Source organism: Silurus aristotelis (genome assembly GCF_946808225.1).
Source record: "Silurus aristotelis genome assembly, chromosome: 20".
Taxonomy (NCBI): Eukaryota; Metazoa; Chordata; class Actinopteri; order Siluriformes; family Siluridae; genus Silurus; species Silurus aristotelis.
This window is the reverse complement of record NC_139593.1, coordinates 21,149,349-21,164,716: the sequence shown is the minus strand read 5'-3', so window position 1 is coordinate 21,164,716 and position 15,368 is coordinate 21,149,349. Positions and strand designations below refer to the sequence as shown.

The following is a 15,368-nucleotide window of genomic DNA, read 5'->3' as shown; positions in this document are numbered from 1 at the left end:
ATGCAACACGAACTTGTAATTTTTTTAAGTTATAATTGTTATACTTTATTTTTTCATAATTACAGGGTTTTGTGGGCAGTTAAGGTGACATTTATATTCTTGATTTTTGACACTTGTTTGGAATGCAATTTTTTTTTTTTCCTCGTGGACTAATGGGTTTTTAAAGAAACGAGGACTAAAATAGAATTGTTACTAAACACCACCCAAGTGGCTCCAACCCTGATTCACCTAAACTGAAACTTTTTTTTCTTCTTTTGGCTTCTCCCATTAGGGGGCGCCACAGTGGATCATCCATCTCCATAACCCCCCCTGTCCTCAACATCTGCCTTATTCATGTCTTTCCTCACCACATCCATAAACCTTCTCCTTGGTCTTCCTCTTTTCCTCCTTCCTGGTGTCTACTTCCTCAGCATTCTCCTACTGATATACCCCATGTCCCTCCTCTGCACATGTCCAAACCATCTCAATCTCACCTCCCTCACCTTGTCACCAAAACGTCCTACATGCGTTGTCCCTCTAATAAACTCATTTCTAATCCTGTCCATCGTCTTCACTCCCAACGAACATCTCAACATCTTCAGCTCTGCTACCTCCAGCTCCACCTCCTGTCTTTGACTCAATACCACTGTCTCTAAACCAGACAACATCTCAGGTCTCACCACAGTCCTATAAACTTTCCCTTTCACTCTCACAGATACTCTTCTATTACAAATCACTCCTACTATCACTCTTCTCCACCCACTCCACCCTGCCTGCACTCTTTTCTTCACTTTTTTAACACACTCTTCATTACTTTGCACTGTACATTGGCTTGTGAAAAACCAAGACCCAGTCCATAATCCTGACAACAACATTGAACCGCAATCCTGATTATTATTTCCATAATAGTCTTGAAGAGTAAAATAATCAATAATTAATCTTGTTTATTGGAACCACTGTTTTAGTGACGGGTTCTAATGTTTACCAACAGACATCGGATTGGTTCGACACTTTTCAATTAACCCTACGCTCAGTCCCAAACGAGGGAATCAAAATTTCTAAATTCTTTCAAAGCTTGTCTAATTTAAGTCAAAAAAATACAATAATAAATGAATTCATAAATGTAACCATTGGCACTACGCTACGTTCCACTCCTTCAAAGCAAACACAGAGAGATTGAGGAGTTCTAAAGTTTGGAGCAAAGTTGAAAATTGCTGTTGAGTCATCCCTAAGAATCAAATATTATTATTACAAAGAACTTCTAAAGATCCAAAGCTCTAAAACTACACTATGTGAAAAGTAAAAAGGGGGTGGAGTCTTTGTTTTATATCATTTCTGATTGGTGAATAGAAACAAGTAAAATAGTTTCCTGTTCGTCAGAACTGGCAGCTCAGAGTGTGGGAGGGTTTAAAGAGAACAAAGATGCTGTATAATAAGAGCTCTATTTATGCTCATGTTCACAACACACACACTGGGTGTGGCAAACCTGAAATACATGAGGTATGGATATTAAATTTTTTATGTATATATATATATATATATATATATATATATATATATATATATATATATATATATATGAATATTTGCCTGATGATGATTGGTCAGAAGGTATACATTGTATATTTATATAACAGCATGGAGACAACATGGATAGCAGTTTTGGCTGTGAGCTAAAAACATTGGTATAATTATGTGCATATTTTAACACTATGATTTCTATACTAACAGCTTACATTAGGACTCGTATGAAAAATATATTTTAATCACTTACTAAAATGGCCAGGTTGCATTAAGAGACAGAGTGAGAAAAACAAAGACAAAGGAAGAGAGAGACAGACCCTTTTCTAAAATCTTAATGCTGTTATTAATAGAAAAAGGGGGAGTGGTGGCTCCAGCGGTTAAGGCGCTGGGTTACCGATCGGAAGGTCGGGGGTTCGAGCCCCGGTATCGCCAAGCTGCCACTCTTGGGCCCTTGAGCAAGGCCCTTAACCCTCTATGCTCCAGATGCTGAGAGGATTGGGCAGCAGTCGAAGGCGGGGGCCTTGACAGCCTGATCTCTGGACACGGAGAAGTGTCTGGGGAATCTGCTTAGACTGCTGCCCCCGCGACCCGAATTACGGATAAACGGGAGAAGATGAAATTAAATTAAATTAATAGAAAAAATCGAATAAATTCATGGAAAAAATAAAAACTTTTCAGTTTCCTACAGATATGGCTTGGCTTATTTCAGTGACCCTTCTCTTCTCAGGTTAGTGGATGTGCTCTATTTTCATGCCAATGCAGAAATTTCTATGTTTGCATTTACACACAATCTATTTTGACCATTTATTCCTGTTTTTCTTTTTGCTCAGTTTTGTTCCTCCTCCCTCCCAAAATTGATCCTTTTACACGGATCAAACGTGAACTTTGAGTTTCACAAACTATGCTGTGTTTTGTGGGATTCCAATCAAAGATGCATATGTACAGTGTAGTCTCAGAAAGATTTGAAAGAAAGAAATCTGAGAGGAAAAATCCTCTTAGTCTAGAATCTATAAAGCTTGATACGCTATGACGGAATCAGATGTTAAAGGAGATATAACTTCAGCCTGTGGGACTATGACTATATATTTTGTATTTAATCCAAATGTTAGACTTAAATCAAGTGTTTCTACCACTATGAATGGGTCCAATCACCTTCCGATTTATGAATGGAAATGACAGACAATTTGGTGTAAAGCCTAAAAGGGGCTGGTATCTGTAACCACTTTATTTAATGCTACACATTCATTTGTTTTAATATTTTTTTTTTTTTTTTATGAATGAATAAATTCAAAAATGTAACCATTGGCACTACGTTCATATTCACCACGCTGCGAATCCAAAGTTCTATTTGCTCGCCTCTAGTTTATGCAAATTAATAAAAAAAAAAAAACGGTAATGTTCAGCCTGTAAACATGAGCATGATCTCACATGGCTACAGCTTTCCTTTATTCTAAATTAGTCACCTTTTTTTACGCCTGTATTTAGACTAAAAACGCACAGCTCAACCAACCAGCAGTGCCTTCCAACCAGACGAGCTCAATCACTTTTTTGCTCGTTTTGACCAATGCACAGGACATTTCACAACAACAACGGACTCTTCTGCTTACAGCCCACTTTCACTCACGACAACCGACGTCTATTCAGTGTTTAGCAGAGTGGATGCACGAAAGGCAGCTGGCCCGGATAGCATACCGGGACGTGTTCTCAGAGCATGCGCTGGACAACTGGCACAGGTTTTTACTGACATTTTCAACTTGTCATTGGCCCAAGCCACAGTACCTACATGCCTGAAGACCACTACCATTATACCAGTGCCTAAGCACTCAGCTGCTGAATGCCTGAATGACTTTCGACCAGTTGCACTCACCCCTATCGCTATGAAGTGCTTTGAGAAACTGATCCTGAATCACCTCACTGCAGGCCTACCACCTACACTGGACCCACACCAGTTTGCCTATCGCCCGAACAGGTCAACAGAGGATGCAGTTTCCACAGCTCTTCATTCAGCCCTCACCCACCTGGATAAAAGCAACACGTACATCAGAATGCTGTTCATTGACTTTAGCTCTGCGTTCAATACAGTCCTCCCCACTGTACTAAGCTCAGTGAACTGGGTATCTGCACCTCCACTTGCAGATGGATTCTGGACTTTCTCACCAACAGACCTCAATCTGTCAGGTTGGGTAACCAGGTATCCTCTACCCTCATTCTGAACACTGGCATCCCGCAGGGCTGTGTTCTGAGCCCACTGCTCTACTCCCTGTTCACCCACGATTGTGCTCCTCTGTATAACTCCAACATCTTCATAAAGTATGCAGATGACACCACCGTGGTCGGCCAGATCGACAACAACAACGAAATGGCCTACAGGGAAGAGATCCGTAATCTAGCAGCGTGGTGTGCCAACAACAACCTGACTCTCAACGCCACAAAGACCAAAGAGCTCATTGTGGACTTTCGGAAATCCAACAGCAGGAGACATCTACCTGTCAGCATCAATGGAACTGAGGTAGAACGAGTCTCCAGCTTTAAGTTCCTGGGAGTTCACATCTCTGAGGATTTGACATGGCAGCAGAACACTTTAGCTCTGGTAAAAAAAGCACAACAGCGCCTGTACTTCTTGAGAAGTCTCAAGAAATCTCATCTGTCCCCTGGGATTTTAACGAGCTTCTACCGCTGCATCATTGAGAGCATCCTGACCAACTCCATCACTGTATGGTACGGAGGCTCTACTGTGAGTGAACGAAAAGCCCTGCAAAGGGTGGTGAAAACCGCCCAACGCATCACTGGCACCCAACTACCTGCCATTGAGCACCTTCACCACAGCAGATGTCTGCGCAGAGCTCACAACATTATCAAGGACTCTTCACATCCCAGTCATAAACTGTTTAACCTCCTTCCATCACAAAGGAGATACAGGAACTTGCGCACCAGAACCAGCAGGTTCAGGGACAGCTTTTTTCCATCCACCATCACACTACTGAACGCTACACTACACCGCTAAATCACCACAAAAAAAACACAAAACAAAACAAAACACTGTATATAACCTCTGTATTATACATGTACATATTACATAGTATATCTTTTACTCCTCATTACATCTGCACTATTTTTATCTGTGTATCCTTATATCATTACTGTACATTCTGCCCAACATTTCATTCATTTGTGTATATAACCTGTGTGTGTGTATATATATATATATATATATATATATATATATATATATATATATATATATATATATATATTTATATATAGTAGACTTTTTATTCGACTTGTACTCTAAATTGATGTCCACACATCTCTGCACTGTTACTGCCTTTGTATTTATTCACTTTACATATGTTTACATATTATCACTATAACTTGCTGTAAATATGCCATATATTTATTTGCACTTTTGCACGACTGCTACATTTTGCACTTCTGGTAGATGGCAAACTGCATTTCGTTGCTATGTACCTGTACTATGTAATGACAAAGTTCTATCTATCTATCTATCTATCTATCTATCTATCTATCTATCTATCTATCTATCTATCTATCTATCTATCTATCTATCTATCTATCTATCTATCTATCTATCTATCTATCTAACTGCACTGAAAAGAAAAAATCTCATTGGATGTATTCAATTCAGCTCTGGACTTTGGTTTCATGTATCATTTTTGCTCCAGCAATAATTTAATAAAATGTGTGTATGCATTCAAAATGTATTCAAATTTGACTCCGAGTATAATTTGTATAACAGCTAAGGAGGACCTTTAGAGAATGTTTCAGTTAAACACAGTACATTTATAATCAGTGCTTATGAAAGAGCAAAAGTTCAACAATCCTATTTTTAGGTGCTGGCTGTGCATTCACCCTTATCTATTTCATTTTAATTAAACTACTTAAACAATCTTTGTGTGAATTTCTTCATATTAGAACAGACACAGTCTCAATATAATGCACCCTGAGTGATGACTAAGTGCAGATAGCAAATGGTCGGTATAGCCTTCTTGTCTGCTACCTGGCCTTGGCTCTGGATAGTCACAGTTTAACAAGCCCTGTTCTCAGTCTGTTAGCTATACAAGAAGAAATGAGAGCGGCACCTTCCTGGTTGGGATGGACTGCCTAATAATGTGTTGGCCCCCCTTTTGCTGCCAAGTGAGTCCTGACCCAAAAAACATTAACAGCATTAACTTCTACAGCAGTTCGTCTGTCAGACCACAGCAACCATAACCTGTTATCAGCTTTGGGATGGGGACAGAGCATGCTACTGCATCATACATTGCCTTTGCTCATTTACACACCTCTATCCTGTTACTTTTAATAGCTGACTAAATGATCTCTTAATTATATGCCTATGTGAAGAAATTCTGATAGTGAACCTGGGCATGTCTGTGCTAGAAACCTAAGCTGACCTGTCACCTCCATTGGCCTGGCTGCTGGTGCTGGGTGGCTTAACATGTTACTAAATTCTTGCTATCATGAATTCCACAATACCATGGGTACTGTATGTGCACTGACAGTGCAGTGGATCAGTGGATCATCCATCTCCATCTGCCTTATTCAACCCAACTACCTGCATGTCTTCCCTCACCACATCCATAGCCTTCAGCCTGTAAACACGAGCACAAGCTCACAGCTAGGGCTTTCCTTTATTCTAAATGAGTCACCTTTTTTTATTCCTGTATTTAACTGGACTGAAAAAAAAAATCTCATTGGACGTATTCAATTCAGCTCTGGACTTTGGTTTCATGTATCATTTTTGCTCCAGCAATAATTTTATAAAATGTGTGTATGCATTCAAAAATTATTCAAATTTGACTCTGAGTATAATTTGTATAACAGCTAAGGAGGACCTTTAGAAAAACAAGCGACTGGCAAAGTATCTCCGATCTAGCAGGAGAGATGAGACATGGCTCAGGCATGGGACGGACATATCTACTCCAGAAATCTGGGTTTTATGAAAGAGTTCAAAGAATGAAGCCATTCTAAATATTAATGTCACTGAAACCATCATACACCATGTTACTGAAACATGAAAGGACTTGCATGAGCAAAATCATTTGCAACAATGAGTTTATCAGGAGTTTGGCCAAAGTAACCTAACCCATAAGATGGCTTAGTAAAATAGTTTCCTGTTCATCAGAACTGGCAGCTCAGACAAAAAAGTGTGGGAGGGTTTAAAGAGAGCAATGATGCTGTATAATAAGAGCTCTTTTTATGCTTATGTTCACAACACACAACACACACACACATACCGTGTGAGGCGGCCCTAAAATACATGAGGTATGGATATTAAATTATAATTATATATATATATATATGGATATTTGCCTGATGATGATGATTGGTCAGAAGGTATACATTGTATATTTATATAACAGCATGGAGACAACGTGGATAGTAGTTTTGGCTGTGAGCTAAAAAAACATTGGTATAATTATGTGCATATTTTAACACTATGATTTCTATACTAACAGCTTACATTAGGACTCGTATGAAAAATATCTTTTTATCACTTACTAAAATGGCCAGGTTGCATTAAGAGACAGAGCGTGAAAAACAAAGACAAAGGAAGAGAGAGACAGACCCTTTTCTAAAATTTTAATGCTGTTATTAATAGAAAAAATTCTAATAAATTCATGGAAAAAATAAAAACTTTTCAGTTTCCTACAGATATGGCTTGGCTCATTTCAGTGACCCTTCTCTTCTCAGGTTAGTGGATGTGCTCTATTTTCATGCCAATGCAGAAAATAAAAATGCATTTCTATGTTTGCATTTACACACAATCTATTTTGACCATTTATTCCTGTTTTTCTTTTTGCTCAGTTTTGTTCCTCCTCCCTCCCAAAATTGATCCTTTTACACGGATCAAACGTGAACTTTGAGTTTCACAAACTATGCTGTGTTTTGTGGGATTCCAATTAAAGATGCATATGTACAGTGTAGTCTCAGAAAGATTTGAAAGAAAGAAATCTGAGTGGAAAAATCCTCTTAGTCTAGAATCTATAAAGCTTGATACGCTATGACCGAATCAGATGTTAAAGAAGATATAACTTCAGCCTGTGGGACTATGACTATATATTTTATATTTAATCCAAATGTTAGACTTAAATCAAGTGTTTCAACCACTATGAGTGGGTCCAATCACCTTCCGATTTATGAATGGAAATGACATTTAATGTGTTATGTTTGTTTATTTTTTAGTGTGAAGGCTGGTATCTGTAACTATATTTGCTTCAACAAATGCTACACATCTAGTTGTTTTATTAAATGTTTTAGTTAAACACAGTACATTTATAATCAGTGCTTATGACAGAGAGAAAGTTCAACAATCCTTTTTTTTAGGTGCTGGCTGTGCATTCAATCTTATTTATTTCATTTTGATTAAGCTACTAAAACAAACTTTCTGTGAATTATTTTTACATATTAAAACAGACACAGTCTCAATATAATGCACCCTGAGTGATGACTAAGTGCATATAGCAGATGGTCGGTTTAGCCTTCTTGTCTGCTACCTGGCCTTGGCTCTGGATGGTCACAGTTTAACAAGCCCTGTTATCATACTGTGAGCTCTACAACAAGAACTAAAAACGGCACCTTCCTGGTTGGGATGGATACATCCAGGATTGCCTTCAAACTTACTTTAATTGTCTACAGCAACCAGGCAGAATATTATGACCACCAATCAGGCCTACCATTATGACCAACTGCCAAGTGTTGGCCCCCCTTTCGCTGCCAAGGTAGTCCTGACCCAAAAAACATTATCAGCATTAACTTTGGGATGGGGACAGAGCATGCTACTGCATCAGACATTGCCTTTGCTCATTTACACACCTCTATTCTGTTACTTTTAATAGCTGACTGAATGATCTCATGATTATATGCCTATGTGAAGAAATTCTGATAGTGAATCTGAGCATGCCTGTGCTATAAACCTAAGCTGACCTGTTACCTCCACTGCCCTGGTATACACCTAACTTGTGCTGCTGGTGACTCTAAAGGCTTAGCTACATTTAAGTGCCTTAGAATAGAGTCTCATAAAATCAGAGATTTTGAGTTGGATTTCTCAATGGTTGAATCACTAAGATTATCAAAATTGTTAGACACCTGAAGTGGGGAAGAGTAGTGCTGAGCCTTAGCTTTGTGACTATGTCTCGGAGTCATCACCCACTCGCCACACTGTGAGGGCTCGAATGCCAGATGCTAACCAAATTCCATCAATTCTGTTCCTTGATGTAATTTCTTTAGTTTGTTTCTTCGCAGTTCCACTGTAAATGGCCTCCACTCACTGCTTTAAACAGAAATGAAGGCAGAAAAAAGAAACACAGACAACAAATGAAAACAGGAATTGAAGATTGTTCAGGGAAAAGTTTATACATTGACACATCGAGAAACTCATAGAAAAGGATTTGAAAACATGTTAAAAAAGAATAATTATATTTAAAGAATGAATATGAATAATTATTAGATATTTATTTTTCAGCCATAAATATTTACATTTCTTTCTCACTGTAGCATGTGCTGTAACGGCGTCCATTCCTCATCGCTATCACATTGTGAATGAGAAGAAAACCTGGAGTGAGGCTCAGACATACTGCCTAAACAGTTACACTGATCTGGCAACCATCAGCAACATTGTTGAGATGAAGAAGCTGAATAAAACACTGCAGATGGAAACGGCAAAGCTAGCTTGGTTTGGTCTACAGAGACAGGGCATTGGGGAATGGCAGTGGTCTGTAGCAGACCAAATTTTCTACAGAGATGGAAACACTTACATGAACTGGCATATTGGAGAACCAAACAACTATGAAGGAAAAGAGTACTGTGTTGAAATGTTTAATAATGGCTGTTGGAATGACAACAATTGTGAGAATTTACTTGCTTTTGTGTGTTATGATGGTAAGAATTTGCAAAACAAGCTGTTTTACATAAAATATATATATATATATATATATATATATATATATATATATATATATATATATATATATATGTGCATTTAGTATTTAGTTTTCTTGATTATTTAATTTTCAATCACTAAAATCTGAATTGGCCACGCATTATCTATTCATATAAATCAACTGTCTTTCAGAAAAAAACACAACCTCAAATAAATACATATTAATTAATGAAAAAAAGACCTGGTATGATGCTCAGACCTACTGCAGAGAGAAATACACCGACCTGGTCAAAGTGTGGAACCAAACTCAGAATGATGAGATCATGAGTGTGATGTCAGTTTCAGTCAGCGCTTGGATTGGTCTGTTTAGTATCTCCTGGATATGGGCAGATCAGAGTAATTCCTCATTCAGATCCTGGAGCTCTGGCAAACCCAGTGGAGGTTTCAGCTGTGCTGCACTGAATAAGTCTGAGCAACTCTACTGGAGTGATGTGATCTGCAGCCAGAACCTCCCATTCATCTGCCATGAGAGTGAGTTAAATGTTTCAACACGATATTAATGCATTTTGAATGTATTAAGCATATCTTTTATATCATATACACAGTTTGCTTTATAAATCAGGAAAATCTGCCAAAAAATCTTTACATTATATTAAATTACGTAGAGATATTTACATTGTTCTCTAAATTTACTTTGTGTGCTTGTTCAAGAATTCCTGATCCTGATTAAAAAGAATCTGAGCTGGTGGGAAGCTCTGAACTACTGCAGGAACCATCATCATGACCTGGTCTCAGTTCGCAGTGAAGAGATGCAGCTCTGGGTGAAGGAAGTGATTCAAAACGCCACCAGTGAACACGTGTGGCTCGGTCTGCGTCACGACTGTGCCCAGCGTATCTGGTTCTGGGTTTACGGATCGATGATCTGCTATCAGAACTGGGCTCCGGGGTATGGGACCTGGAATGAAGACTGCAGCCAGGAGAGGAGAAGTGGCGCAGTTGAGGCTGGAGGAACGCAGCAGTGGATCGATCTGCCCGAGAGCTACAAACTCAACTTCATCTGCTCTACTTATGACGGTGAGTAACAGTGGGCTTTTTTCATATTCATTTGGTTTCTTACAAAATTTCTATATTGAAATTAATATTTCTTTCTCTCATTTACCACCAAAATCGGTTTTCTTAAACATGAAGACTGAAGACATGTTGCGGTCCGTCACCTGTATATCTACAGCGGTCTCTTATTTACAATCTTCAACACATTTGTGGTACAATGAATCCTGTTCATCCAGATCATTTCATTATATGTTTAATACAATATTCAGTAAATTCTATAGACTCCATGTAGCATGAACTTGTTCCAGAATTATCATTATTATCATTTATTTTCTCATATTACAGGGTTTTATGGGCAGTTAAGATGAAATGTATTTACCTGATTTCTGACATTACAGCTTGTTTGGGATGCCATGAAATTTAAAATCAACTTATTTTTCCCTTAAAATGATACATTTTCCCAGTTTAAACATGTGATATGTCATCTATGTTGTATTTTGAATAAAATATTGAAATTTAAAACTTCCACATCATTGCATTCTGTTTTTATTCACAATTTGTACAGTTTCCCAACGTTTTTGGAATCGGGTTTGTACACTGGTACGCAAGATTACAATCTCAATATAAATATAACTCTTGAATTCTACAAAGCAAACTTGGAAAGTGCTAATTTAAGTGTTTCAGGAAGAGGTAGGTCTTCAAACGTCGCTTGAAGATAGACTCTGCTGTACGGACATCTAGGGGAAGTTCATTTCACCACCTCGGTGCCAGAACAGAGAAGAGCCTTGAAGTATACTTACTTCTCATTGTGAGAGAAGGTGGTACCAGTCGAGCAGTGCTGGAGGATCTCAGACAGCGTGGTGCAGTGCGAGATGTGATGAGGTCTCTGAGGTAAGATGGTGCTGGTCCATTTTTGGCCTTGTAGGCAAACATCAGTGTTTTGAATCTGATACGTGCAGCTACTGGAAGCCAGTGGAGGAGCAGCAGTGGGGTGGTGTGGGAGAACTTGGGCAGATTGAACACAAGTCGTGCAGCTGCGTTTTGGATCATTTGCAGTGGAAGAGTAGCGTTCAGGGGAAGAGCTGATGGATTCGGATGTTGTAGAGTAGAAATCGACAGAAACAAGTCAAATTAGCAACATGTGGGGAGAAGGACATTTAAATATTCAAATATATTTCAGATTATACACTGTTATAAAAAATAAAAAAAAAACTTTATGAATTAGTGAGTAGGAGCTGGAAAGTCAAATGATGTAGCAAGAGTTGAAAATGTGATATAAAAAAAAAACAAATTACAATTACAATTAATTTCAACTGTTAAAATCTACACTATGTGAAATGTGTTTTTTTTTCTATGTTGTCTATGACCAGGGTGTGGAAACTCATGTAAAGTAGTTATTTGTTTGCTGTTTATCAGCACCGGGATCTTGGACAGCGAGTGTGTGGGAGGGTCTCAAGAGGACAATGATGCTTTATAAGAAGTTATTTGTTCATTTGTTCAGGTGCACAACACAACACACACACCCTGCTATAGCGGACCAGAGATACATGAGGTATGGATATTGCCCTTTTTTATGTATATATGTATATTTTTATAATCAGAGCACACCTGATCATTTTTAAGATGATTAGCCAGATGTAAATTATATTAGTGACGGCACAGAGACGACTCAGGCAGTAGTTTTAGCTGTAAGATGAATAATAGGTACGTTCATGTTCATTTTCTAAAACATTATTATATCTAAAGTAAGAACTCACATGAAGACTTGTATGGAAAGTGTTTGTTTTTATGAATAATTATTTGGTAAGAAAATGGCCAGGTTGCAGAGACAGAGAGAAAAAAATAAAGACAAAGAAAGAAAGAGAGAGAGAATAGACTGTGTTGTTTTTTTCAGCTCTAATGCTGTAACATTAATCAAAAATGTTGCTCAGTTTTCCTACAGATATGTTTTGGATTATTGCAGTGACCATTTTCTTCTCAGGTTAGTGCTTCATTTTTTGATGACAATGATTGGATTTCCTTTTTGGTCTTGAACTGAATTTTTTTATTTATTAACTTATTTCATGTAAGTTGATCAATCCGCCTATGTGGACGGTTTAAGAAGATAAGAGTGGGTGTAGAAACCAGAATCTGCTGATGCCCATGTGTTTTAAAACAGTTTTCCTCCGTTTTGTTCCTCCTCCCAAAAATTCCTTCTTAACCCCAACACAGGGATCAAACAGGAACATGACATGATGTGGCTTTGTGGGATTCTAATCAAGCTGCAGAAGCACTGTAAAGTCTCAATCTTTAAAAATGTTAATAATAAATAAACAAATATGTATATATATTTTTTTTAATGACACGATGCAGCAGCGTCCCTGGTTTAATAGTTAATAAAAGGGTCCAATGTAAATCCATCCCTTGACCGGGTCATGGGCTTCCAAGGCGTACTGCTGCCGAGAAAAGTGTCCTAAATGTCTTGTCCATTTCCACAGAAGTCCTATTCAATTCAATTCAATTTGTATTGCACTTTTAACGATGAACACTGTCTCAAAGCAGCTTTACACAAATAATGTGGTGATTAAAAGTGAAGATGTTCTTTATAAGTGAGTTTGTCCCTGATGAGCAAGCCGGTGGCGACTGTGGCAAAGAAAAACTCCCCGAGATGGCATAAGGAAGAAACCTTGAGAGGAACCAGACTCAAGAGGGAACCCATCCTCATCTGAGTTGCACCAAATGTCCATTTGTAGCAGAAATACGATGTTGCGGAGTACAGTGATGACGATCAGAAGCAAACTGTATTCCTGAGTCAGTGTAGGAGACTGTTGACATTAACTACAGTTTAAATCCATCCTCAAAGCTCCAAACTGCTGCAAAAGATTCTGTGGTTTGAGATAATGGTCTCATGTGATGGTTCATCACAGTTACTCTGAAATAAGCCAATTAAACCAGTCAGCATGTACACATTACAATTTTCTATCGATTCTCCTCCTAAACAATCACAACTCGTTTATTTACTCCAAAAGTCCACTTTTTCCTGTCGGGTGTGTGAATTTTTTTTGTTTTTTAAGAAGCAGCAAGCAGAAGCCAATAGCAGAGGAACTCACTTCAATCACTTTAGTTAATTATTTATGATGACTATGCAAAAATTATTTTAGATAATATTTACACGTATTAATGAATTAATATATATTTTTATTTAAAATACAAATACTTACATTTCTATCACTTTTCTCACTGTAGTATGTGGTGTAACGGCGTACATCCCTCATCGCTATCACTTTGTGAACGAGAATAAAACCTGGAGCGAAGCTCAGACTTACTGTCGAGACAAATACACTGATCTGGCAACCATCAGCAACATGGACGAGATGAAGAAGCTGAATATCACACTGAGGAATGAAACTAAAAAGCTAGCGTGGATCGGTCTAAAGAGCGAGAGCGTTGGGGAATGGAAGTGGTCTCTGGCAGACCAAACTTTCTACAGAGGTGGAGACACTTACAGGAACTGGAGTAGTGGAGAACCAAACAATGCTGGAGGAAATGAACACTGTGCTGTTATTGCAAAAAATGGATTTTGGTTTGACCGCAGATGTGACATAATATTACCTTTTGTGTGTTACGACGGTAAGAATTTGTCAACAGATGTTTCTGATATAAAATGAAATTGTTTTGACATTAATAAAACATTTCTCGATAATGTGTTTATTTTTTTGTTTCCTTGATTGGCCTGATGGTATTTACTTACTGAATTAGCCAGAAATAAAAAAATTTAATGAACTGTCTTTTAGGAAAGAATACAAAATACATATTTAAATGTAAAAAAATTACCTGGTATGAAGCTCAGACCTTCTGCAGAGAGAACTACACCGACCTGGTCAGTGTGAGGAACCAGGCTGAGAATAAAGAGATCACAAATCTTATTCAAACTTCAGTGGATGATAGTGCTTGGATTGGACTGTTTAATGACTCCTGGAAGTGGTCAGATCAGAGTAAATCCTCGTTCAGATACTGGAGCTCTGACAAACCCAGAGATGATTTGAAATGTGCAGCAGTGAGTGGGTCTGAGCAACACTACTGGAATAATGTGAGCTGCACAGAACAACTTCCATTCATCTGCCATGAGAGTGAGTTCAATAAATAAATACATAAATCTTATATATATATATATTTTTTTTATTTTTTTTTTATTTATTTATTTATTTTTTTTTTTAACAAGAGTACTGTTGTCTAAAATAATTTATTATTCCTAAAACTGTTTTTTTAGAATGAAAACTTTTTCTTTATAAATTTTATAACAAAATGATTGTAAAAAAAAAAAAAAAAAGCACAAGCAGGACTTTAAATCTGCTGATAAATTTAGGAATCCTCAAAAAGAAATAATAATAATAATAATAATAATAATAATAATAATAATAATAATAATAATAATAATAATAATAATAATTATAATAATAATAATAATAATAATAAATAATACATAATACACCACTTGGATCTCAGACTCCATTGCTGGTTTAATGTTTTGCTAAAAACGAGAAAAATACACATATAAAATAAATAATTTATATAATAATTGTGTGTGTGCTTGTTCAAGAATTCCTGATCCTGATTAATGAGAATCTGAGCTGGTGGGAAGCTCTGAACTACTGCAGGAACCATCATCATGACCTGGTCTCAGTTCGCAGTGAAGAGATGCAGCTCTGGGTGAAGGACGTGGCACAAAAAGCCTCCAGTGAACACGTGTGGCTCGGTCTGCGTCACGACTGTGCCCAGCGTATCTGGTTCTGGGTTTACGGAGCGATGATCTGCTATCAGAACTGGGCTCTGGGGTACGGGACCTGGAATGAAGACTGCAGCTGGGAGAGGAGAAGTGGAGCAGTTGAGGCTGGAGGAACGCAGCAGTGGATCGATCTGCCCGAGAGCTACAAAC

At 37.8% G+C, this 15,368-nt stretch overlaps 1 protein-coding gene and 1 long non-coding RNA gene across 2 annotated transcripts in view; both read left to right on the top strand.

Annotated features, from left to right (window-relative positions):
• The first annotated feature begins 7,172 nt into the window (after positions 1 to 7,172).
• LOC310715549 (macrophage mannose receptor 1-like) overlaps positions 7,173 to 15,368 on the top strand; it is an 8,715-nt gene continuing 519 nt past the window's right edge. The window contains exons 1-4 of the mRNA XM_083522057.1: positions 7,173 to 7,215; positions 9,019 to 9,402; positions 9,596 to 9,934; positions 10,115 to 10,477. Of these exons, the coding sequence (XP_083378183.1) occupies positions 7,179 to 7,215; positions 9,019 to 9,402; positions 9,596 to 9,934; positions 10,115 to 10,477 (1,123 nt within the window). The 5' untranslated portion in view covers positions 7,173 to 7,178. The remainder of the gene's footprint in view (positions 7,216 to 9,018; positions 9,403 to 9,595; positions 9,935 to 10,114; positions 10,478 to 15,368) is intronic.
• Positions 11,930 to 13,971, top strand: LOC310715561. Its single transcript, XR_014530358.1, has 3 exons — positions 11,930 to 12,005; positions 12,385 to 12,434; positions 13,679 to 13,971. It is a non-coding gene; the product is annotated as an uncharacterized lncRNA (long non-coding RNA).